Source organism: Atractosteus spatula, chromosome 6 (genome assembly GCF_055471065.1).
Source record: "Atractosteus spatula isolate fAtrSpa1 chromosome 6, fAtrSpa1.hap1, whole genome shotgun sequence".
NCBI lineage: Eukaryota > Metazoa > Chordata > Actinopteri > Semionotiformes > Lepisosteidae > Atractosteus > Atractosteus spatula.
The window spans coordinates 1,210,149-1,237,665 of NC_142711.1; the positions used below are offsets into that span (position 1 = coordinate 1,210,149).

At 38.0% G+C, this 27,517-nt stretch overlaps 1 protein-coding gene across 2 annotated transcripts; it reads right to left on the minus strand.

Moving 5' to 3' along the window:
- Positions 1–1,123: 1,123 nt before the first annotated feature.
- Positions 1,124–12,328, minus strand: aqp4 (aquaporin 4). Of its 2 annotated transcripts, XM_088918946.1 has the most exons (6): positions 12,174–12,328; positions 11,898–11,987; positions 8,413–8,827; positions 7,491–7,655; positions 4,614–4,694; positions 1,124–3,326 (listed from the first exon to the last, which is right to left on the minus strand). In XM_088918946.1, exons 2-6 carry the CDS (start codon positions 11,954–11,956, stop codon positions 3,060–3,062), a joined length of 987 nt encoding a protein of 328 aa, XP_088775072.1. In that variant the 5' UTR covers positions 11,957–11,987; positions 12,174–12,328; the 3' UTR covers positions 1,124–3,059. The 2 variants fall into 2 exon arrangements, with proteins under 2 accessions (XP_088775072.1, XP_088775071.1); XM_088918945.1 differs by lacking the exon at positions 11,898–11,987 and having other exon boundaries at positions 12,174–12,322.
- Between the last annotated feature and the right edge of the window lie 15,189 nt (positions 12,329–27,517).

Sequence of the window (27,517 nt, forward strand, 5' to 3'; positions counted from 1 at the left end):
AACAACAGTAAAACATGAATAAGAGAATGCAAGCAGGCACTTTTTTACAGCATGGCTTTTGTGCAAATGGCAAAATGTTTCATACCATCCATGATGTTAAAGATGGCACATTGTCTTCTTTCAAGACATGATGGGACGCTTGAATGATTAAGATAATAGCAAACAGAGAAGCTAGAAAGGCCAAAGGACCTTATCTTATTTGTTTCTTACAGGAATGTACAGAGTTCCTGCAAGGTCTAGAGGGAATTATGTTAGCACCTGATTAAACCTTGGAAAACAAAGCTGTTGTGACTTTTTGTCCACCTGCAGTAGTCAGTTCAATGAAGTTATTAAGCTCTGAGATGGAATGAAAATTAGAAATAAACTCCAGGACAAGAGTTCTCTACCCCTGCAATTTGCTCAAATGCTCTTAAATGCCTTCAACAGAAGAAAACAGCGACTAGCCAGCTTTCACCAAGAAATGGCAGTTGCACAGCAAGGAGATGGTGGAACATCCTACAACATTGTCTGGGGGCTGAACAGGTCTGGGTGTTTACACTGTATGTGTGTCATAGCAAGACCAACGTTACAGATAACAAGCTGAAATGAGGTATCATCTGGCTGTGCTAGGAAAGTCTGAGAGATGGTGGGCTGGGAGCCTAGCTCTGAGCCTGTGGGAGGCGCAGGGATGATAAAGGATAAAATTCAGAGATGGAGAATTGGGAGGTGAGGTCCGTCTCTGGGAAGAGTGAATGCTGAGTGTGAGAAAAATGAGCAAAAGGTCACTCAGAAAGCAAGAGTTTAAAAGTGTGTATACGGGAGAAGCTAAAGTCTGACCTCCTCCCTGAACCTCTGTTTAAAAACTCTCCTGGATTTGCCCTGGGTGCTTTGTACTGTTATTCCATGGCTGTGAGCCCCACTACGTCCTTGGGTTGCTTCTCTGGACTGTGTTTATGTTGTTGCTAAATCCTTCTGCTGCCTGGCTACAAGCCTGCTCTGTCCTCGGACCCTGACTCTGACTCTGTTTGCCTGTTTCCCACAGCTCGCTAGGCCGCTCGTCTCGACCTGCACATGGCTTCTGTACTTGAACCTCAGACCACTGTCTGCTTCCATGAGCTGCAACCATTGCAAACGTACAACAACACACGAGTTCTATCACTGTTTATTAGTGTCACAACTGCCATACATGGAGTTCCAATGACAGGATAAAATGGATACAAAACAGACATAAAATGATGACAATACATATGTACACTGACATGACATAGAACAATATACAATGTATATTACTTCTTTTAATTCCTAAAAGAATAAAGAAAATAACAATTTCATTATTTTTTCCACAAATTGTATTAACTTGAAAGAGCTGTGTGGTCTGTATGAAAAATATACTATTTCCTGCAGGGATTAATAAGGCTGCCTCACTGGGACCACATGGACAATCATTGTTCTACAGATTTTGAAAGTATTTTTGTTTGTTTTACATCACTTTTTTATAAAAATCCACAGATACCAAGAATGATACCAAAATGAAAATACACACTTTAACATGTTTTAATAGGTTCTACTATCTTAAAAGCCCCACTTTGAGCCATAGAAAATATGCAAAAAATCAGTTTTTTTTGGAAAGTCTCCCTATGGGTTGAGGGTCAAATGGGTGTGTTTCAAAATTTGTCTAAGATTTTTTTTCACTAAAATGAAGTGATTAACTGTGATATCACCGTCTGCTGATCTATTGATAGTAAAAAGAGCCAGATGACAAAACCTGTGAATAATCGTCTCATCTAGACTTTGAGTAGGTTGTTTTCTTTTTTAATAGAATTAATCTTCTCTTTAAATAATACATATTTAACTTTCTATCTTGTAATCTTATGGTTATTTAAAATGATAAATATTAAACTATTTTACTGTTTAATAAAGCAATATTTGATTATTTAAGACAAAGATTGTAGACATAGGTTGTAGAAATTGAGGGACAATTGCTTTAGTATTAGTTGACTTGGCTGAATAAATGAAAAAATTCTGATGCTGTTCTGAAACTACAACAGGGGTATTTGGGCACACATGAAGAAATACCACTGGAACCCATTTCAGTCCTGTGTACTAGGAATTATTCAGTTAAAAGATTAGGAAATTAATCCATTTAGCCAAAGGTTAAGCAAAATGTTTGTGAAATGACATTAAAGGAGTCTGCATGTGTTTTATGAACTGAAATGTACAGTATGCAGATACACAAAAATACACACAAAAATACAAAATATCACAAACTTTCTGTAAAAAGCAGCTTGAAAAGTGCAAGTGCTTATGCACTATAAAAGGTCTTAGATTAAATTAATGTTGACAGGCAGCACTAACTTCATTATAATTTATGCATGTTTTTTCTCATGCCATTCATCTGATAAAAGTTTGCATTACATTTAGCAATTTCAGTGGGTTACTAAACATGGAATAGTGCTAATCTCAAGAGCTGCATTTTGAACAGTGTTACAGCTGACAGGTACTTGCCTAGCACTTTACATCTGGAGATTTGGCAAAATGCTTAATATTGTGCCACTAGGTAGCCAAGAAATATTTAGTGATAGACTGTACAGCATAGAGCATTCTCATTACAACACAGAACAACTATGCCAAGATAAGCACTAAGAAAGGAGAAAACCCTGAGTTTCTGAAATTTGAAGCAAAGCTACAGATCCACTACAAGGCTATATGCTACGATTGTCTTAGATTAATGTTAAAGTCAGGTATCTTGCACATGGAAAAGTAACAAACCCAAAATAAGTAATGTTTTATTGTCGTATTAAGAGATCATATTGGAAATGAGACTGAAGTGAAATGAACATTGACCAAAGCAATTTGCCACCCTCCCGGAGGTGATTCAAACACCCTTCATTGCAAATGAACTGCCACAGTGGCTGGCTCTTAAAAACGATAATACAATGCATCCACAGTTTGCCGGTGTTACCTTTCATAGACAGGAAGGTTTTTTATTCTTTTCACAGGAGATCTGTTTCTTTGAGGGTGGAAACAAAGTACTGACAGAGTTTTAGAGATTTGTCTCCTTTTCCAGGGCTCCTTGCTAGTCATACAGAGGACAGCACCTCACTGGTGGGGTCTTTCTTCTCATCCCTGTCCACATCGATGACATGGACGGTACCCGGTTTAATCGCCAGGTCTTCTATTTCCCCCTGACTCCTGCAGTCTTCTACCTCCTTGTATTTCCCAGAGGAGTAAGAGCCCTTAGAGAAGGCCTCTTTAAGGCGTTTCTTCATATCCGGGTCTGGGCAGTACAGGTACTCGTACAGAGCACCTGCAATGATGCCACCCAAGACTGGGCCGACCCAGTACACCTACAGCCGGGAAAGCAAGTTATTCTCCTGCTGAAAATACAGCCAAACTGGTACTACAGAGATACAATCCACTATTTAAAAACTGTACCTTCACCATCTTATAGTAATATCTTTTTATTGCAGCAACTCATTAGCTAGGAAGGTGCTTAAAAATTACCTTACGTTAAATTAAACTTCAAGTTTTAAATAAACCCAGTTGTTATCCATTATTTTTGTAGGCCTGTGCTACGCATGCTGCAGTCTTTCTACACCATTATATAGTTTTGCTGCAACTAGTTCTGTAATATGTCATTGATGATTATCAGAAGCAATATATTGTAATACTTAAGGAGCTAACTGAACTGATACAGTGTGGATTGTGAAACTGTTAATTGAGTTTACACGTTATATGATGAAAACTGTTAACCCATCTTCAAACACTTTTCAATGAAAGAGTTTGGCTATTTCAATATATGGAATGATGTGGAGTATTTGAGATAAAATAGTTTCAAGAGATAAATCCACTGTGTGTTGGAAGGGATCAACAGGGAAATAATAACAGCTTTTCTTTTTTCTTATCTGCAAGGATGAGGGTTTCTTCAGCATCACATTTTCAAAGAGCTTCACAAGTTACTGCTTTCTAGTTTACTGAGAAAATATTGTCTACTGCAGGGGTTCCAGTCCCAGTCCAGGAGCTGCAGTTCAGCTCCTCACTGCTCAGTTCCACACGACCTTGACTTAAACACACAATACCTGCTGGACTGCAGCCCCTCAGGACCAACACCACCATACTACAGTGTCTTCTACAGACATGAGTATTACAGTTGACAAAATGAAACATCTGTCATATAAAAATAGCTCTTTGACATTTTTGCTTATTAGAACACTACAATCACACTCAGATTAGAGCTATACTACAGCCTGACTAGGTGGTGCAGGGTCAGTGGTCAGCATTGTGTCTCACAGTGCTGGGTTCTGAACATGGGGTGCTGACTGCACATGGTTTGTATGTTCTCCCTGTGTTTATGTGGGTTTTCGACCAGGTGCTCTGGTTTCCTCCCACAGTCCAGAGACGTGCCGGTGGGTTAACTGGCTTCTGGGAAAGCTGGCCCTGGTGTGAGTGTGTGCGTGGTGGTGTCTGCTTCTCTGCCTTCTGCTGTGCCTGTATATTGGAACCTGGTTGGTATTTTAGTATCAGCTTTATCATGGCATTTCAAACTGAATTATATTGTACTGTACATTTACACACAGAGACAAGATCACACTGTGGCCATATGATTCGCAATAATATATTTAGGAAAGTCTTACCCAGTGGTCTTCCCATAGTCCTGTAATAACAGCAGGCCCAAATGAGCGGGCGGGGTTCATACTTGCTCCTGTATAATTTATCTGAAAAGAATATCCATTAGAACCAAATTGATTAATCAATGCTCGTTTATTACATAACAATGAATGAAGAATAATAATGAACATAAGCAAGGAATGTATTAGCACATAAAAGCACATGTAGAAACTTTGCTTAACAAAAGTATTAAAAGGGTATCATGCTAATCTTAATTTAAAATCTGTATCTGTATAGTCTATAAAGCCACTAATATATTTTTGTGATTATTCAATAGCGTCACCTTTAAAATTTCAATTATCTTGCACATACAGTACTTCCATCCATTGCTAAATAAAGTTAACCCGTGAACCTAATACTGTGGGCCATATTCTTGTACATTTTTTACCTAAAATGTAATTAAATCTGCATGACTATCACATTAAAAAATAAAGATAACCTGATTAAAAGTATACCACAGACACAAGATATATTTAGATTATTTAATTAACAAAATGATCCAACATCAAATAGCATTATCTGAATAGAGTATGTGAATTCCTAGAGACAGTAACTAGAGGCACCTCCTTGGGCAGAATTTACTTCAGCTACAGTATATGTTTCCTGTAACTGTTCATTAATCTCTCGCATCAGCTTTTGTGAATTTTGGACAATTCTTCCTCTCAGAACTATTTAGAGTCTGTAAAGTTTGAGGGTTCCTTGCATGAACAGCTCACTTCAGGTTTTGCAATAGCATTTCAATGGGGTTAAGATTGTGGAAATCTGACTCTTGACTGGGGTCATTACTCCTGACCTGGCTGGAGTGAATTTTCAAACAGCCCGTTGTTGTACATAACATCCTAGGAATAGCTGAAAGGCAGGTATAATATCATCAGGAATAGCCACTGGGCCATTAGTGGAATGGCCACTCAAACACCATCATTTACAGTACGGTAATAAATTAGGGTGACCATAGCTGGACTCTACTATAAACGCTGCTGTAATTTGGGACACTGTGGGAAATGCACCTTGTGTGTGCCTTCTGCTAGAGCTCCCTGGAAATGGCTGTTTTCCTCACAGAATAAACTAATCTCAAATCTTCACTGGGCTGCTCTGTGACTCCTTGCATCCCTAAAAGATAAAGATTTTGGTTTGGTTTTCACCATATAAAATATTTCTCTTTGTGTCCAAAAATGAATATTCTTCCAGCAGTCTTGTGGAACATCCAGTTGCTCTTTGGCAAACTTAAGGCAAGCTACAATGTTCTTTTTAGAGAGCAATGGTTTCTTCCTGCCACGATTCTCCCACGAAAATCATTCCTATTTCTGGTTTTCCAGATGGTTTAGGTGTGAACACTGATATTAGCAACAGACATAGTGTCCTGCAGATCCTTAGGTGTTACTCTGGGGTTCTCTGTGACTTGATCTTGGCAGGATAACTGGTCCTGGGCAGAGTCACTGTGGTCTTGAATATTTTCCAATTGTCTGACACTGGGTAGAAGGAGTCCCAAATGTTTAGAAATTGTTTTGTAATCCTTTCCAGACTGATGAGCATCAACTCCTGTTTTTCTGAGGTCCACTGAAATCTATTTTAATTGTAGAAATATATGTTTCTATTAAACTGTATGTTAAAAAAAAACAAGCCAACACTTTTTGACAAATATGTTCAGAAACTATTTACTGCCCTTGCTGACTTGTTATCCAATCATCTAATTCTCATTACCCTCTTAAAGCTCAGTAAACTAAAGATTTACAAATTCTTTTACATACACTGCTTCTTAATTATTTAGCTTTTTCTAGTTCATACACCATTCTATCTTAAAAACACCGAAGGGATAAATATAAACTCTTGTTTAAGAAAAGTCTGGTTTCGATTGTACAAAGGCTTTACAGTAAGAAACTCTAATTCTAATTCCCATATTCATATTGGGAGGTCGCAAACCTTTCTAGACACATACAGTATTACTTATTTTATAATGACTCTTCAGTAGTCTCATATTTCAGTCAACAAAGACAAAATCTTTGTACACCACTGAAAAATTAATTTATTGAGATAAGTAATGATCCTTAAACTATAATCTTTGACAATGACACCTGTTCTACTTTGTTTACCTTAGGAAATTTATGTTTCTTTACTACCCCTCTATAGATTTCTCTGGAGTTTCACAAACAGCTATTCACTCCATATATAATACGACAGTTAATTCACTTTAAATTTTACATCTGGCTTGAATTAATGTTTAACAAATCTATAAGAGATATTTCCACCACATGTAGTTCTAGGTTCATGTAGGTTTGCATATTCTCCTTGTTAGTTTTGTCACAGGATCTGGCCAAAAGCAGCAGCTTTGCAGTGCTTCTGCTCACTATATCTTGAACAGATGCTTGGCATGTAAAAACAAGACTAATAACCTATAGGCCTGCTTAGAAAACTACTATGTGAGCACATTTGGCAATCTAGCAACTGTATCATGACAACTGTGCAACATGGGGCAGTGAGTTTAGGTGCATATGCAAATGGCACCATTGGGAATGTGTTCCCAGGCATAACAACAGTACACACCAGAGGGAGCTACATCATTCTGAGCATGGTGTATATCACTTATGGTCTGCAGCACAGAAGGGCATGGAGCAACTCTGCAAGACGTTGTTCCAAGACCACTGTTGCTGATCATGGGAATGTGGTCCCCATGATTCCATTTGTATATGCACCGCATTGAACTGCTCCCTTCGTTTGCTTCTGCCTTTCCGTAGGGCCAAGAGTAAAAGAGATGCAAGGGTGGAATAAATGGAATGGAAGTACAAAGTGGAAAGTGTAAAAAAACAAAAAGATTCTATTCTTGAAATCAATTTCCCGAAACTTACAGCAAAAAGGTGTCCGATTGTGACGGCGAAGCCTATTGCCAAAGCTGCCGAGCCCTTGAGGTCCCTGCGTTTGGAATCGCAAGTGGCAAAGACAGTGAAAACCAGCTCAAAGGTAATGAACAGCTCAACCACCAGTGCGTGGCCAACAGAGATCTTGGGACTGACCTGTTAAAAACACAGAGCTAGTGAAAACAGGATACAACCCTTTCCAGTCTGAACATAAGTTAAGTGCTTTTTTCAGCTGAATCACAAGCAAAAATTCTTTTTACTGGTTTATTTTGTCCCCCTGTGTCATATGAAAGACAAGAGCATTTAAATACATATCTAAAGTCTTTTAAGCACTGCCAAAAAACCAAAACAACTGATAAATAAACTCAAGTGTAAGTACAGACTTTGTCATAGACAAAGGATAAGACAAAAATTTAATTGAAACAATGGGTCTATTGCCAACTGAAATACCAAAAGGGAAGAGATAATACTGTATGTTTTTACTCCAACATTTCCCTGCTCCCACTCTCACTACCAAGCAAGGTAGTTTTTTTCTCTGAAACAGCCTTGGTCCCCTCTTGTTGTGCAGGACTTCATCATTCTCAGACAAGCCCACATCTGTCTTTTTTACTCACTGAAATAAATGCAAACTTAGTTGGAAGCTAACATCACTTTTATTCTTCTGGGGATCTGGAACATGCTTCCCAGCCATGTGTGTTTGTGAAGCTGATGGACTTGTCTTCTTTCAGGAAACAACTGCATGACATTCTCAGATCAGTGACCTACTGGCTGTCTAATGAATGTCCTTCTCTCATCTGGGAGCTTCCTGGTGTTCCTGACCTGCCACTGTGTTTCCCACTTTCACTGGCCCACACGTAGAGCCCACTGATGAAGAAAATAAAGATCTCTCATTCGCGAAATTGTTTAAACTTACCGCAGTTACACCCAGGGTGCCTCTAACATCACTAGGGGTCACAAGGTAGAGGATTCCAGCCCCGACAATGGCTCCAAGGCACTGGGCTATCACATAAAAGACAGCCTTGGCTAGGCTGAGCTTCTTGGTGCAGACCATGGCAGCAGTCACAGCGGGATTAATGTGCGCACCGCTGATGTGTCCAAAGCACTGCACCATGGTTGCAATGCTGAGTCCGAAACACAGGGAAATGAGCACCAGATCTGCTGGTATTTGCTTCTCTTTCGCGCTCCAGTTTATCGTGGACCCAAGACAGAGGAGGACAAAAATCAGTGTCGCCAAGAACTCCCCAGAAACAGCTCTCCAGAATGACTGGGTCCAAATTCCTTTGAATGCCGCCATGATGCGTTCACGGCCACACAGTGGTGAGCACCTCCTAAAGGAAAATATCACCATACGGGAAATTGTGTACAGAGCAGATCATTTGTGTAATCACACAGAGCTTTGTGATATTTTAAACACTTACGTACATTGACAAAGATGACATTTTGAAAATCTTTTTAAAGTACCTTAATTCTTATTGATCAAAAGCATAATGCATTAGTCACAGTTATTTTCTAAACTATGTTACACATTAGTATATAACAATAATGAAAAATGAGTTGAAATATTGTCGTTAATACTATTGTACATAGATGTACTCTAGAGGTGAAGTTGCAAGTACACAAGCTGTTTTCTGTCTTGTGACTTCCAGGGGCAGGAGGAGCCAGGTATGGGGAAGCTATCAGCTCAATGGCAATGGTAACTCAGAGTAGTTTATAATATTAGAAATACAAATAACTGAGTTAGTTAAGGCATTAAAATGAGGGGTAAATATTATTTCAGAAGACATCCTGTAACATGGCAACAGGAGGAAAATGGATGAGAACACATGTTGGAGACATGTTCCATGTTTCTGTTATACATGTACAGTAGCATACTGTGTGTATACTCACTTGCCTCCAACTGTATTCATACCCTTAAATTATAGGCTGTTGTTATGTTAAAGGAATGCTGTAAAAACTCTCTGGAGTTTTCTAGAAACTTCTGAAAATCATGCTGATTGTCACCCAGAGGTAAAAGAAGCTGCACACAGATGCCTTCATGTGGAATGTCAGAAATTGCCTATAAAAGTCCATAGTATGGACATCCAACTTTCAACCTACTGTATGTATCCATCAAAATGGTAAAGGCAAATGGGATGGTTGTTGCCCTGTCAGGAAGAGGATGCAATAAGACCATGAGCTGTGGCTGGGTGAAGCTTAGTCTCACTGGGTGAGCTTATTAGGTATTCTCTCCAACGGTATATTTAACGCATCTTCCCATCTGTGAAACATGGGAGTTTTTTCTGCTTTAGGACTATTTCCACCCTCTGGTATTGATGTCTTTGTTAGAACTGAACAGTCACAGGACATTTTGGTAAAAAATGGGTAAGGCAACATAAGAACAGTAATATTTTATTAGCCATCACAGTCCCCAGCTGATGATTTACGACGTGAGTGAAACTGAAGGTCACAAGCAGCCACTTGCACTTGAGCAGGCACTGAGCCTGGAGGAGCTGAAAAAGTCAAAACCCCATCTGGGAAAGACCTGAACTTAACAAAGGTTAAAGCAGCTCCTTCTTGGGGATATCAAAGTTGGATGGAGTTCATTTTAATATAATGTATTTAGAAATGTGTCAGTATGTTGACGGATAGTCACTGATAGTCATGATAGAAGGTTCTTGACATAATATAAAAAAACACAACATATGCCTGATTGTCTTTTTTATAAAATAAAATGTATCAAGGATATGAATTGGTTAGGAGGTAACTGTATACATACATGGAGGAATATATGCATGTATATAGTAGGAACTGTACATAGTAGAATTTTAATACAAATTTAATTTTAAATCAAAAGTTAATTTCAATTTAAAAAGTTTTTTAATTTAAAAAGTTTAAGTTAATTAGAAAGTTTTCCCCAGGTAACATGTAGAGACTACAATATTTTACCTGATAAAGTAAGGCATACAACTGGTGATTCTTGGATAATAACTCTTATAACATATAGACTGTGATACACAACCACTTGGATCCTTGAAGTCTATGATACACACTTTGGAAAGTGTGATACCTACTGTATCTGAAGAAGGCTGCACAACTGAAATGTTGCAGTTTTTCTTCTTTCTTTTTACTCTTTGGTATGGATTTAACCTCAAGTAACTTGCTGAATCAGCTTTCCATTTTAACCTCTGCAGAATAAGATCATCGACTAATAACCCCTGAAGAACATTGCTGTGATAATTCAGTAACTCGCACCATTACATCCAGTCTCAGCCTCCTGCCTCCACAATATCGGCGGCTGAAGTGGAACTGGGGCGCCTTTTATGCTCAGGTTTAATGCTCTTTTTATTCTGTAAATCAGTGCTATGTCAGTGACTTGGCACATCACACGCACCATTCCAAATCACACTGGAGCCAGCAACCACTACAAAGGACTGGGAGTGAATCAACTGCAATGAGAGACTGAAGAAGGACAGTCTCTTAAGCTGTTGAAATATGTTTCTATTAAATGATATCAGAAAAACAAAACAGAATGTGTAAAAAAGTGAAAGTGGTATTTACACTGTACATAATGGTAGCTACATGTAAATGAAAAGATATGTATGCCTTAGTGCAATAAAAACACAAGTTATATGAGATGTGTTCAATAAAGTGAATGTATTGCACAGCAACTGCAATAAGCAGCTGGAAGCAAAAACATGGCATGCTTCTGCAGTGGTTTCTACTCTATTTTCAGTGCTACATAATTTTAAATATTTGCCTCTATATGTTGTTATACTGTACAGTATGTCACTTTGCTAAAAGGAGAGGTAAACTCCATAAAAAACTCATATCCTTGTAGAAGGCTGACAAGTCTAAAACAGCCCAGAAAATAAATGGACAAGAGATTTTGATTAGTCTTAAGGGACCAGTGGTTAGTGTTCTGGTGTCTGCCCCAGGCTGTGGGTTCAGATCTCATGTATAACTGTTAACTACTGAAGACTACTGCTAATTACTGTTACAGTTACATGCCTGAAGAAAGCTCTTCTCTCACAATGTTCTGCTTTATAAATACAGTAGGTGCTCATCACATTGTTGCTGTAAATGAGAACTTTTGCTCGATTGACTTCCTGGGTTAAATATAGAATTAACTTCTTTATTACCACTGGATATTGCTCATTTCATTAGTTTGTAGTCTTTTCTACCACGGAATTCCACATAACCTTCCTCTATTTAACTATGAATATCCAATCGATCAATCAAACCACTCTTCACCAGAGCTCAACAGCATGAGGTAGCTCAGGTGTTTTTACTTCAATTCGTTTTATGTACCAATCATTTGTACGAAACTACTTAAAACAAAAGAGTTCAATACTTTTGGAGTAAAAACAGTTTTTGACATAGTCTAACTTCAATATAATGTTTAAATATCGCTGAACTTACCATGAACAACAACGTGCTTTGCTTTTTTCCAAAATTACTTGCGCATAAGCTCCTTTCATATCCTTTATCCGTGATGGTTGAATAATTTAACTGTCAGTTGCCAAAATAATCGCATGTTAAAGTAAATTAACGATAGAACATTAATTTATCAACGACATTATCACTAATCTAGATCAAAAATTAAATTAGACTCGATTAACCCATTCGTACACAAATAACAAAGCAGAGGGAAAATTATAATGGACATTATAAAATTATTTTTAATCCTCTACTTACAGGCAGGCTGTCGATGGTTGAAGTTTAGACAGTGTTTTAAATGCTGTGCAGGAGGTGGCTCTGTGGTTTGAAGATGAACCACACATTGCGTCTTCTGTGAGCACAAGGGAAGTTTTATTATGCATGCGAAGGGACCTGCATCTCCCCCCAAGGATACAAACAAACAGCTAAACCTGTAGGAGTCTGCAAAACTTAAGTCCCTCCCTTTTGAGTATGCTATCTTAGTAATGCGTAAAGGAGATTTAAAACCCGCTGTACTAGAGATTAACGCGTGTCGATTACATACTGTACACTTAAGGCCACGTTTTGAATCGATATTATTTTTGTTTAGTAGGTAAAGTCAGTGACCACGTCTAAATTAGAGGAAACATCTGCGCTGTGAAATGATCGAAATTACGTCTTCCTGTATAGCACAGGTTAATGTTTTAAATTAAGCTGTTAGAAATATAAATTCGTGTGATTTCCTAAAACGCCGAACAGTACAAGTAAGAAACCGTTGTATGTAAACAGTCGGAACGACAAATGAATACCTGATAATATTTAGATACTGAAGTAAATTCAATGTCTAAAAAGTCATGCAAGTGTTACAGCCTGACGAGCTGAACCGAGTCACGCTGGAGAAACAAGCACCATCCATACAGCCTTAGTTTGCAAGGCACAGCTGCCAAGTGACTGTAGGTACTGTATGTAGAGTATTTGCAGAGAAAAAAATGATTTCTTACGTTTGTAAATAAACATAAAACTAGACATGAATATAATTTGTAAAATTATACACAAAACAATCAAGAACTATACAGAAATAACTATGTATATTCAAATCAGATGATATCTGGTCATTATAAATACTGTATGTACTGTAATAAAGTAAAAAAAAATCAGTGAGGACCAATTCAACAGAAATAGCATGATTGCACTACTAAATACATTTTATTTACCGATTTTAAACAAATATATAATATATACAGTACAAGCCCCCTTTTAAATCTTAGTGACTCACCTGATCTGTCTCGATGTCGCTTATTCGTGTCTCTTAAATACTGCCGTTTTTTTATTGATATATAGTTCCGTCACAGAGCTTGGAAGTTAACAGGGAGCTAGGAACATACTGGAAAAGATGTTGACATAAAGGGTAGCCCAAAGCCCAAAATCTTTAATAATAATAATAATAATAATAATAATAATGAGGTAATGCCTTTTTCACACAAGTAATTCCCGTTCAACAGAGCGATTTATTTAGGCAAATTCATTATTAAATGCAGCATAAGTACTCGAAAAGACACAACCGTGTAGCCAATAATAAAGTTAGTATGAGCAATGTTTATTGAAGGATTAAGATTTTCAGAAGTAATGCACAGCCCTGTTGTTCTTACTCATCAAGCTTCCTTGTGTTCATAGAAGGCCTTTATGGTTTGCTCTTCGACATTTTGTGTTTTGTCATAAATATTCTAATTAAAATAACGTTTTGCAGTTCAGGGCCGCTGTAGATATGATATCGTATCGAATGGTCAAGTGGTTTAGTTTCGTGAAGTGTTTTCTATATACTGACTGAATTTTGAGTTGAGTTCGAGTTTGAATTTTCTGGAATTAATGTACAGGTAAGCATTTGCAATAATTTACTAAGATAACATGCAGTACATAACAGATTGTGCTGTGTTCTGTCACCACATCTCAAAAAAGAAAGTGTGACCATTAGAAGAGTTAAGGCTATTATTTGTCAAAACGTTATGACATACTGTACAGAAGCAGGTTAAACCACTCAAATCTCTTTAGGATTGAAAGGTGTATACGGAGTTCAAACAATCTTGATGAAAATCCTTGAAAAACACCACTCTGAATATTATCTCACTAATAAAATTGTAGATACAGATAAAGGCAGAATATTAAGTGCAGGTGTCTGAGGTCTGTACACCTTTACTTACAGAGTCATTGGTATTGGACACAAAGAACGGGGCTGAGCTGTCTAACTGGATTTATCTTGTTTTGGATTCCTGAATTTAAGAATTTTTTAAAATACCTTTCCAAACAATGTTGAGCAATTAACAATGACATACAAGAAATAATACAAATTTAAATGGTGACAATGGACAAATTAAGTTTTGAAGAGTGGACAGTCAACTTCATAAAATAGAGTTTTTGGATGCAGTTATATCTGCAGTCCAAAAAAAAACATTCCTCACAATTGAAAATAACTTTCTCAGCAGAGCAAAAAAGTGAATTCTCACTCAGAAGGAATAGTTGAGGCCTCAGAGGCACAGTTGCAACAAATTTACTATTAAAACACCCTATTCACATATTCCTAAAAAAAACTCATCACAGGACACTCTACAGTAAATGTGTAGGCTGGTGCTGGGTACATGAACTCTGGGTAAACCTGTGACAGGAGCAATCTTCATTTCGAATCTTCATTTACCATCAGGATGGTCATGTGTAATCCTACAGTTTTGGTGAAATAAAAAAGGTACTGGTGTGCTAGGTTTATGGAAGAAGACAAAGTCTTGCCCCAGAGTTGTCCCAGCTATCCCAAACAGGACTGACATCCAGCTTATCTGATTCTCTATTCATTACAAACGACCATGAGAGCGGCCTGAGTTTAGAGGCGGAGAAAGTCAAATAGAGAAAAAACTGGAACCCTTTTGGTGATGCTGAAATAATTCCATCAGCAGTGAGGTGGGACAGTACATCACGGTCTCGTGTTGCCAGTAGGTGTGAAGAGCTGAGATGCACACAATATGAAAACCCTTGGAGTGAGTGTCCCCTTCAGATCCTAATACCAGTTTGAATAAAATTAAAATTTGAGATGTTATGTTCTATATCAGTTAGCTCATACTGAGCTAATACTGAACACAGCTAGAACAAAATCCAGTAGAGACAGGGGTGTCCCAAGAGCGGTTTTGGAAACGACTGCCCTATACAGTTGTCTGCCCGCATGTGTGCACAACAGCTGTCACATGACCATAACTGTTTGTCCTCTTACTGGAACCCCTGTCACTGGGATGACAAAATCAGGCAGTATGAGGTCAACCTTGTCTAAAATGGACTATAGGGGAATACTTACATTGATGTGCTCTAAGCAGGGGCACAGTATTGGGCCTCTAGGTTAAATTCCTAGACTGCTATCTCTGTGGAGTTTGTATGTTCTTTCTGTGTTTGCATGGGTTTCCTCCAGGTGCACCAGTGTCCTCCCACAGTTCAATATCATACTGGTAGGTTAACTGGCTTCTGGGAAAACTGGCCCTGGGTGAGTGTGAATGTGCCTGGGTCTACCATGGGGTGGACTGGCGTCCCCTCCAGGGTGTACCCTGCCTTGCACCTGTTGCTTGCCGGGACAGGCTCTGGCTCCCCTGCGACCCTGAGTTGGACAAACTAGTTACAAAGTTGGTGGATGGATGAGTGTGCTTTCATGCTGTTTTGATCACTGTCAGACATGTTTGACTAAATGATTGACGTGTTATTCTAGTTTTCAGAAATAAGAGATTCCAAAGTTCCTCACTCACAAAACAAATGTTTAGTTAGATAATTCATAGTGTGTGAAAACTACAACAGTCTTAAATTAACTTAGAATTATTATGTTAATTACTCCATTATGTGTTATTGTTCCATTACTCTTTCATTGGAGCCTTTCTCCAGTAATCATACAATATTCTTCATTTCTCTTAAGATTTCCTGTTACAGTTTTCTCAATTGCTTACACGTAGTTCTCAGAACTATTTACCAATATCACAAAATCATTGACACTGTCGCCAATACAAAATACCTCATCTTCAAAATGTAACACACACAGGGAAAAAACACACAAAAGCTAAGAAACTAGATACACAGCCCTCAAAACCAAATTTTCAGGTCTGAATGTCACACACGTGTGTCATATGTGTAACTCTCACAAAGTAACAATAAAACACAGTGTGTCAAAAAAGTAAATTCTCTGATCAAAAGGGGAAATGCATGTAGGAATGTAATAAATTGATCAAAACCATTTGGAAAAAAAATCACTGTAATGAATGTTCACCACTGCATGGTGGAAGCTTACATTGTCCCAAATGACAAAATACATGTAAGTGTTGTCTGGGGCCCTGAGTTGGAGCAATCGGTCATGCAGCGTATCAAGGGATGCCAGCAGATGTGTTGAATTCTAAGGCCCAAGACTTGCTTGCCGATGGACAACCCCTTGGTGACTGATTGCAGCACAAAGGGTGACGTTTCCACCCCTTTGGCCTGGGACCTCCACCATTGCTCTCTGTCCTGTGATGTTTCTTCCCCGTTGTCGCCTTGTAGACAGATTGAATCCTGCCTTATCAACATAGACGAACTCGTTTGGGGCAGCGTGTGCTTCAAGTTCCAAGATTCTCTGAATAAAGACATAATCATATAAGTACAGTGATGAGGATATTGTGCATTTCTCTTATAGTACTGTATACTGTAACACTACTCCCCTACACCTCTGTGCAAGACAAGTGCACAGTACTGTACGGAGATTCATACATTTCTATTTCTTCCCCTACCTCTTGCTCTACGTGCTCTTTGTTACTCCATTGTTTTCTGTACTGACCTGTCACGATCCTAATCCCTCCTCTTAAGGGTGCTCCGGCTATTTCACATTTTAGTTGATCATGTGCACCTGCCTCCAACCCAGCTACTCCTTAAAAGTCAGACGCTCACTCTATTCTGGGCTCTGCACTGGAAGACGGACGCCCTGAGGCCTGCCTACCACCAAGTCGCCCTACATCCGCGGCTTGAGGCCATAGGCCTCCTATCAGCGTCCTGACCCTGCTGAGTCCGGGGTTCAGAGCGCCTGGCCTCGTGATCCTGTTTTTATTCCCCGGTTTTTAACTGTGTCTTGTTTGCGTCATGGATGGATCTACTGGATTTGGACCCGGGACTTCTCCCCGGATTTCCCCTTGGACTCCCTCGGACTTTGCCATGGCCATGCCCCCCGAGCACCAGTTCACCGTCGTCACGCCCCCCGTTTGTCAACCTGCCCTGATCCTCGTCGTCTCCTCCCTGTTGTCCTTCTCCACTTCCGGATTATACCGTCTGCATAGGGTCCAGAACTACTTATCATAACATGATCACTTCTGTGACCGTTTTATATTGGAGAACTGAGTGAAAATATTTAACTGATTGTGTTTGTTTAGGTGAAGACTGTTGTAGTTCATTGTCACTTTGAGTGTTACCAGGTGATTCACGTATTAGTAGTAGTGGCCCAAGTGTTCTTACAATGACTGTTGTGCTTATATACATTGAGGATTGTGTGAAGTGTCTTGCAACATGAGTCAACCTGAATTGCAAATTGAGTTGAAACAGGTAGAACGTGTGTTCAGTTCTGCAGAGCTGGTGCATTGTTCTGGGAATTTTGTGTCGAGATAAGATCACTCTCTGTGTGCATTTGGACACAGTGCATAAGCAACTGGGAAAAATTAAAATATTTCAAATTATGCCTGCAATTGTATATAGTAAAACATTAAATAATCCAAAGATTTAAACTGTAAGTCATAAACCCACTGCCTTTCTGTAGGGGATAACTTCATGTTATAGTGGTTAACTACTAATGATTAGGTCCTTTCATCTGCTGAATTTCTATCTTTAAAAGCTGGGAACTTCAGACCCATGGGAGCATCAATTAGTCTTAAGCAGTTGGCATCTTCTAAGGTTTCAAATTTTCCATTGAAATTATTTTCAATTTAATATTAAACTATTATAAGACAAGGGAAGCCTTATAGTTTGTTCACTGTTTCCCAGTGAATATTCATTCCTACACGATGCTGAAGATTAAACAGACAGCACACAAATTCATTGAAAATCATCCTGCTGTTATGTTTAATGCCTCCAATGAATCATTTATTCGGTATTTCCTAATGATTGACTTCCCAAAGACAGTATGATAATAGCTGTTTTGATGTTTAAATTTTTCATTAAAAGCTGACACTGGGCATTCTACTGGATCTCTGACAACAGTTAATTTTTTGAAAGTGTGAACTCATTCATAGATGTATTTCACATCAGAGACTTACAGATTTTTAAGTGCTTTCCATAGCGTACTGCCCTATGTGGGATTTTGTCCGTTGACACAGCAATAGCACTTAGGATCATCAGGTTTCTCTTCAAATTGGAACAGCCAGCGTTGGAGACTTCACTGTACAGTATTTTGTGTTTCTGCTCTACATACAGTATATTTGGGATATCATCTGTGTCAAGCTTATTCTTCCATGATGGCTCTTGTTGTATTTGTTGCAGAAGGTATAGAGGAAAGCTTGCTCTTTGTGGATCTCCTATAACAAGCTTCTGATAAATGTCTTTGGTGTTACCGGGAATTTCACTGGGTGCACTAATTGTTCCAATTGATTAACATTTCCTCCTTTGTGCATTCCAGTGGTTCTGTGTATAAACGCATGGGAATCTTTCCCAGCCTGTGGGACAGGAGTTCTCTCTTTTAATAATTAATAGAAAACATTTGAGAATATTGCAAGGCAATCGTACCATCAATAAAAAAAAATAAATATTTCAGCATAGGTCTTAAAGTTTTTTTTTCTAACAACAGGCATATTACATTTTCTTACAATCAATGACTATTTCATATACTAAAGACTGAAGAGTGGTAAAAACTGCACAAGAATAAAACTGCAATGCTACAATACTTACAGAGCTCCCTTGCTCCATAGCTGTGCATCATATCTGGTTGATTTATAACTGATGTTGAATTATAATATAAATTATGAAAAAAAATGAAAAAGGTCCAGTCATGTAATTGGCTGGCTTGGTCTTAGTCCACTTGTGGTTGGAAAAAGGCAAGTGAATTTAATTTAAATTTTATTTTCGAATTTCCCCATAGAGATATAGTAGTAAGTCTCATAAGAGGAGCCATCTAAACAGAAGCAGGGATCACACAACAAAATCCAGCCTGTTCTAAAGTTCTTAGAAAGAGTCAGGGACTGGAGTGCTCATGGGAGCCTGCAGCCACACCCATGCCAAGTTGTTTCTTGACCAATTAGGCAGAGCCGTGCACATCCCCAAGTGATAGAAGCCGCAGTATTTTAGAATTGTATAAAAATAGAGTACAACAGGCTCTGGCCCAGGAGGATCTGGAACTGGTGCTGTTGAAAGCAATATAAAGTTGAAAGTTAAGGGTGTCATGCTTAACCCTGCTAAGCCCCTGATACGGTGCTGTCAGTGAGCTGCTTTCTGAAATACAGCAGTGCCCTCTCAGTACAGACCTGCGTCTACAGAAGTCATTCCCTGTCCGAAGACTCCCGAAACCTGACTTCAGTAGCATCCTGTTCAGTACTGGATCAGTGTCTCTGATTCCACAACTGCCTTCCCCCACTGCAAAGCGGTGTCCAGCAAGCCCCAGTCCTGAAGACTGCGTTCGCCTGCGTTCAGCTTCCACACAGACATATCCCTTTATCTTCTCCTTGGCTATCTTCAGGGTTTCCCGGGCTCGACTACTGAGGCTGTTGGTATCAGCTAGCCGCGCTGTAACAAACGGTAAATGCATTAAAAGTACTCAGCATCACGGGCCCAGGCTGAGCTGTCTGTGACCTTCATGAAACAATTACCAAATTCTACAAAAAATGAATAATTATTTTTAAGGGTATTATCTTCCACATTTTACATTAATGTAACTCAGATAACTGGATGTCTGTTTACCTCAGACTGTCACAGGATAGTGCTTAATAAATTTGCCTTTTTTAAATACACAAATAGTACAGTGTGCACATCAGGTTTAACTTGGGGGCTGTATTATGTTAGCCAACAAAGTGAAAGACAATTTTTAATGGAATATTTTCTGATGTTTTATGAAGTCAAATGAATACAGATAGTACTGTACATAAAGCTTTTTATAGCAATTTCAGTGAACATGGCATATCCAAGCTTCTGCAGTTGTCAGACAAGACTGAGTCTCTCGACACCTGTTTAAAGTCACAGGAAAATACATTTTGTTACAGGCAGCGATCACAAAAGAAGCATGAATACAGGTATTGCATATACAGTAGCTTATCTTTCTCCAGGGAGAAGCAGCCAACACCAAATTTGATTTTGGAACAGCATTGTTTTGCTTATCAGGCAGCCCATGTTTGAGAAAGTTGTCAAAACATGTCAATAATGGCTTCTGGTGAAATACATAGTCATAATTTGTTAATGAAGAACTACTGAGAATCAGCTTGTTGTGGACATAATCAAACAGCTAGTGTGGAGACATCATTTTGACTGACAATTCCTGGGACTACTGATTTTAGTACATTTTACATATTTTGATGTTGGAACAGGTATAGCCTGTAACATAAATACTATCAGTTAAACACATCTACAAGTCTTAGAGTGTAAAGTTCTCAAACTGGGCTATTTCACTAGGAGTAACAACAACCAATAATTAAGTGGATTGAGAATGTTCATTGAGTGTTTCAGCCATAGTAAATTCTCTTGGCAGAGAGTCAGCCCCTGGCCAGAGGACGAGGAGGCTGGGACCCCCTGCAGAGTGAGGGGTGACCAAGGGGCAGCTGCAGAGGGGAGAAGTTAATGTCTGCGGTTTAGGACAGCTGAGGCTGGCTGAACCTGGTCATTGTCCTCTCCTGAATTTTCTTTAGAAACTCCATGCATACATACAATGCAGATATCAGGGATCTATGGATATTCTGAAACTGACTTCTCCAAACAGTATAGCAGTACATGACAAACTCATAATTAATGGAATCAGTAAACAGAAACTTTTGATTACGTGGTTCTTGTTCAAACACAGAACAATGAAAATGTGATTTGAAGGTACATCGTTGCTTTCCTATTATCATCTTTTGAGTGTTTCTTTATCAGCTATATCATAATTTCCACTGACGTCTTAACAGAAATGTCTTAAGCTCTGTTGTTTACCTACAGTACGTAATTCACAGATTATCAGAAGCACTTTAAAAATGTACAAGTTCAGTACATCCTGTTACCATGAACCTGAACATTCAGAAAAAGTAAATTAAGTTGAGGGGAGAGGAGTTGTATGAGCCATTTTGTCTTTTAATTACCAAAGGTTCCTTGTGACAACTTGCAGTGCTTACAAACTTTAAGCTTAAGTAAATGGAAACAATAGATATAGCTATGAGTATATAATAAATATATAAAGTAATAAATGTATAATATAATAAAATAAAGTAAGATAATTGTAGCAAAACTTTTTGTGAAACAATATTGGAAACTGTAAATTCCACAATAAAAGATAAAACAATAGTAAATACTAATATAATTGCAAGTACATATATTGTAAACAGTGTAGATTTTAAGCATATTTTATGCATAATGTAGGCACCTTGCTGGCTCAAGTTCCTTGTCTGCAGTGAATAAGTGCATGTTCTCTGTGGTTTTTCTCAAGGTGCTCTGGTTTCCTCTTGCCTTCCAAAGTTGTGGAGTGTAGTTTGCCTGGTGCCCCTATATTGTCTGTGTGATAATGGCATTCCTATCCGGATGTCACCCCACTTTGCAGTCCTCTGTGCTTCTGGGTTAGGATTACCTGGAATAAGCATCCTTCTGATAATTGTTAGAAAACCAGATAGTCCCATCAGAAACACAAACTCTATTTAAAACTGCAGAGCATTGCTCTTGTCTATCTACTAAAGTGCTGGAATTTTAAGAACTATGTCTTTTAACAGTGTTTGGCTTGTCTGAGTTGTTAATTTATTGGGTTTCACTTCTGAAAGCTCAGGAAGAACAGCTTTTTGAGAAAGACAGCTTTGTATGACCTCAAAACTAGGTTAAAACAACAAACTGTTTTTTTTTTTCCACTGTAACGATCAGCTTACTGTATATTTCTTTTTCCACTAGATAATGTTTGATTTACACATACAAACCATACTGTAGGTCTCCAATCTTTTGAAGGTCAAGTTGTGACTATAGGTTCAGAAGCAAAGGGAAACAATGTATAGTACATACTGTACCACAAGTTTAAAAGCATAATTATTATGTAATAACATAAATTCCTATCATATCCCAGGAGCAATATTTTAAAGATGCAAAGATGATAATACAAAACAAATAAGTATACAGAAAACGTCTGCACCGAGACCAGTTCTATGCACAGATGCTTCTCTTATAGCATATTCCACAAAGCAATAAAATAATAGCACAAAACTACCCTTATTGTCTTTCTTTTGGTATCAAAATATTATTGGGAAGTGATAAAACATACTTATCTCCTCAAATATTCTTAGTGTAAGTTATAATTGATATGAAACTTCCAGAAAAAAACTGCTTCATTAAATCAAACCTAAATGAAGGCTGAGTAGGAGGCAGACAAAAGGCTGAAAAGTTTATTATGAATGACATGTACAATATGTTTAATTTCTGGGTACTTCCATACATGCATTTAATCACGTTAGAACAAAAACTTTTTTGTGTTCAATCAAATGACCACCATTTTAGATTAGAAGTGTAAGTATTTGGTTGTAAATCCATCTGAGGGGCAATAAATGCATGAAGCTTGTGACCCATTGAGCTCACCAAACTCTTGGTATAACGATATGAGATACTTGCTAAAGCCACTTGAGTTATTGTTTATTCTTGGTGTATTCTGATGATGTCATTTTCTTCAGCAAGTAAGATGCATGCTCAACTGGATTTCAATCAGGTGACTGACATGGTCAATCTGCTTTTATTCTATCAAACTCTTTGGTTGTATTGGCTATATGTACATTGCTTTATATAATGTGGATATATATATATACTGTATATGGAAAATGAGGTGCTGAGCTGAGTGTGAGCTGCAAAAGAACAAGCAAAGGTTAAATCTATACAGAATAAAAAGAAAGAAAAAATACACTGTTGCAGCTAAGAAGCCTTTTTCTATCCATCCATTTTTGAACCACTTCTTCCAATTCAGGGTCACGGCCGTGTCACACGTGGTGGAGGATGCAGGCAGTGCTGTTAAAATCCCGGGTGTAAAAGTAACTGAAAGAGAGATGGAGAAGAATGTTTTAAAACAATGGATGAAGCTACTATAACACTCCAGCAACTGGCGGTAGCAGAACCAGCTGCTCAGAGAAGAGCAGACATGCGCCAGCCAGTGTTTGCAACTGGAGTTGCAGACTGTTGCTGCAGGAATTGATGGACTAGCTGTGAGGGCAATGGAGAACCCTTGTCACATCTGGGCTAGCCTTTCTTTACAGAAAAGGACTATCACTGAGGACGCAGAGGAATATTTATCTTTTGAAAGGACTGCAGAAAAGGAACAAAGGCCATTGGCCCAGTTGGCTGAACTATTGGCCCCATTTTTGAGTGGACTGCAAAAGTGCAAAAGGCCTACCATGACCAGGAGGCCGATATATACAATGACATCTGTTTGCTGAATTATATGAAAATGCAACAGGAGTGTGAACGAAAGCAAGGTTATGTCTAAGTTGTAGCTTTCCCTATAAAGGAACAAGTAAAAGGTTTATTCCATGCTGAAAAGAGAAGAAAGGAAACACAATGTTTCGGCTGTGGAGCTGTCTTTAAAGGTGGTGGATATTAACACATACAGTATTAAATTAACTGAAGGTCTACCAAGGTCTACCTGAACTAAAAAAAATAATCAGAATGCTGTAAAACCAAACAGCATTACTCTTACACAGTATATTGTACAGTATGTGGATATCTTCCAGACAGGTTTATAAAGAAATTTCAACCTTTCAGGTGACTACATATCTTGTATAACTATCCCTTTGTTATGGAAGGAAGTCATTATCTAAATCAAATACAGCTGATACAGATAAAAAATGATGATAAATCTGAATTATTTTAAACAATCAAGAATAAAATATCTGAAATAAAAGAAGTCATTGAAGTCTATCTAGTGTGTAATAAGTTTGAAACCAACAGGCAGTTACTGGAAAGTTTCTTTTTACCCACACAAATAATCAAACATTAATACTGCAGACGTGTGGGCAGCACAGGCATATTATTAAAACACATGGCTATACACAGAATGACCTTCACATTTCTCAGTAAGCTTCAACTGTCTGCATATTTGTGTTTAAAATGGAGAGTAGGAAGTGAATATAAGAAGAAGGAAAATGTATCAACCTAAATTACACAGTGCTTAATAACTACTGCATGTTTTCTACAAATATTTTTTAATACTTAAAATAATATTTGATTCTGCACTATTTTTGAATAAACACGGAATTCTATAAATTAAATGATCTTTTCAGATCATTATATGAGTATGCATACAAATGTTTGCACATATTTTAAAGTGTGTTTTTAACCAACAAATATGTGAGAGCAGAGGCTGAAGAACGCTGAGCGAATGAGTACGAGGAAGGGTGATTACACAGTGTACACAATAGACCTATCTACTGTTTATAAAACAAATGATAAATATTCTAATGTCTGTGGTGCTGCAAAGAAATAAATATCTAAAAATGACTAATGTCTGACGGGCTGCTCTAGAGACTGTCCCTGTCATTTGTTCATTTATGTTTTAATATAATATAATCACATGCACCTCTCCTAACAATATTTGCCTACAGCATCTATGAACATAAGAAAGTTTACAAACGAGAGGAGGCCATCCAGACAATCCAGTCCATCTGATAGTAGCTAATTTATCCCAGGATCTCATCCTGTCATTTCTTGCAGGAAGCCAGGGTATCGTGACTTCAATACCACGGCTGGGTAGCTTGTTCCAGACTCCCACATGCTCCACATACCCCTTGAGGGGAGATTCTGATTTAGAGGTGTTCAGTCATAATCCCACAGGTGGCAGCTTCGCAATTCTGGCTCCTCAGCCAAGCAGACACTGAATGTCTGACCTTTGGCTAAAGAAGTGCCTCCTGTTCTCAGGTTAAAATGCACTTCGGCACACTGTAGTTTTCACTTGTGCCCTCTGGTGCATGCCATTTAAAGATGATCCAATGGTGTTCCAAGATTTGTTGTATAATTAATTCAGGTCGTTCGAAAAGGCAACATCAGATTCTTGAGGTGAACAATATCAAAACAAATAACATATAGCATTCTGAATAAATGCACTGCGTCCTAATAAACCTACCAAATGGGTTAATGGGTGGAATGGTCTTTTTGTATGTTGAACAGTCAGTCTCTAAGTCACATACTTAAACTACACATATTTTTTTTCTTCATCCCCACCAATATCTGAAATAGGGATCATTGTTGATAATATTGTAATGCTCCATGTGTGCATGATCTCACAAATTAAATTCCAGAATGTTTCTACAGTTCTACAATAATCCCAAAGGTTTCTTTCATGGATCTTTCCTGGTTTCTGTTCATTATCCATACAGTATATTATTGTGGAGAAAATATATCTTTTTTTTTAATTAATCATCTTGTAGATTTTAATTCTATATATAACAATTTAGTTACAACAATTAATCATTAATATTATTAATGGTTTCCTACATTAAATACAGTTCATATCCCCAAGCCTTGCAAAGATTAGAGTTATGTTTTGCATTATTAATTGAAACCTGATTTTAATTCCCTTAATTCTAACTTGCATTTATGTAGTTTATTTTAAAATTAATTATTCTCTCTTGATTTAAAAATAAGGGCACCATGTTTTATTTTAAAGACACCAATTAATTGATTTTCTTTTATTTGCTTAATAAATGCTTAATTAAAAAGTATACAATATTATCCCAAAGAATCTCAGTTCATTACATTTAAGAGGGGACCCACCTTTTTCACCATTGAAGTGCAGCACCTGTCTGAGCGACTCTGCTGTCCCACTTCACAGCAGGTCAGGGGGACAAGTGAGAAATTATGCTACTACTTAAAAGAATTAAAGATGGCCTCATTGAGTAAGTCCACATGTGAAATTTGCCAGGACAGTGCGGTTAACACTCTGTTCCTATATACAACATTGGGGCTTTTTATGGAAATGCTGTAGAGAAGAGAGCCAACTACTATCTATTTTTTTTCTTAAAGGTTAAATCTTAGTACTGATTAGGACCATCCTTTTTTAGCATCTGAGAGCGTACAAAATCAGGCTATAAGTGGGCAACACTGTTATCAATACTGATATCAGTATATATACTGTACTGTAGATGGATTGAATTCTGTCAAGTCAAATTTTTGCTATTTTTTTGGTGGTATTCATTTGGAGGTTGTTTTTCAACCTTTAAGACATACAGTCAGTAAGAGTCAGTAATAAAGCTGTAATTGTCAGTAGTGCTATTCCAATGAGCTTGGATTTTTGTTAAAACATGCAGTCATCCCTTAATAAATGAGCAATCACTTGACTTATTTTTGAAAGCAAACAAAGACAAGATGTGTACTTGCATGCCTGTTTTTCAATAGATGACCTTGATTTTCACTCTGACAAGGTTAGTGCTCATAATCACTCTTGTACTTGTGTTTTCTGGTATGTTCTTCATCTATTGATCTCAGTGACTCTCATTGAAAGTGTATAACATTTACACATTTCTGTTCTCAAATACTATATAGTGACTGCGTCGGTGCTGCCACATCCAGTTAGAGCACTTCCTGCATCACTTCACCAACTTCCACCCGTCCCTCAAATATACAGTTAACATATCTTCCACTACTCTTCCGTTTCTAGACATAAACCTATCCATTAACCATCCCCAACTCTCTACTTCAGTCTTTTACAAACCCACAGGTTCACACAGCTATCTCCTGTACAGTTCATTTCACCCCAAACACACTAAAAACTCTCTCCCTTTTTCACAGTTCCTTCAGCTACGACAACTCTACAGTAATGAAATGGATTTCCAGAACCAAGCACTCAAAATGCACTCCTTTTTCATTAACAGAGGATACCCCACACAAATCATTGACAGGGCCCTCATCTGAGCCGAAACAGCCCCTGTACCATCAACTTGATCAGGAACCCCCGGCCTAACAACTGCATTCCTTTGGTGCTTCCCTTCCACCCTAACACACTTTCTATCCCAAGAACAATTAACGACACCTTTTCCATCCTACAGGATGATCCCTCCATTGGGGCCCTCTTTTCTGACCGCCCCATTTTCTCATATAGGTGACCACCTAATCTGCGTAACCTTCTTGTTCACAGCTTTCTTCTCTTTTCAGCATGGAATAAACCTATTACTTATTCCTTTACTGTATAGTGAGACAGGTACACTACAGTAACTTTGATACTTAGGTACCTAAGGAGAAAATTAATTATTAAGTGACTTTCTAGACTTCAGGAATGTATCGTACATTTTTACCAGTAAAGTGAATTTAATTCTCACTATACTATAGTGACTATATTATACTATACTATTTGCTGCGTAGCAATTGTTTGGAACGAATTGAGCTTGCATATCGAGGGTTGGGTGTATTAAGTAAAGATTATTAAAAAATCAATTTTCTGTAACAAAATCGATTTAATTTTCAGGATGACT

Coding starts and splice junctions, on each gene's coding strand:
- aqp4 (XM_088918945.1), bottom strand. CDS start 12,298: ATGCATAATAAAACTTCCCTTGTGCTCACAGAAGACGCAATGTGTGGT. Junction 8,828..12,173: donor CAACCATCGACAGCCTGCCT/GTAAGTAGAGGA, acceptor ATTTTCCTTTAG/GAGGTGCTCACCACTGTGTG. Junction 7,656..8,412: donor GCACCCTGGGTGTAACTGCG/GTAAGTTTAAAC, acceptor TGTTTTTAACAG/GTCAGTCCCAAGATCTCTGT.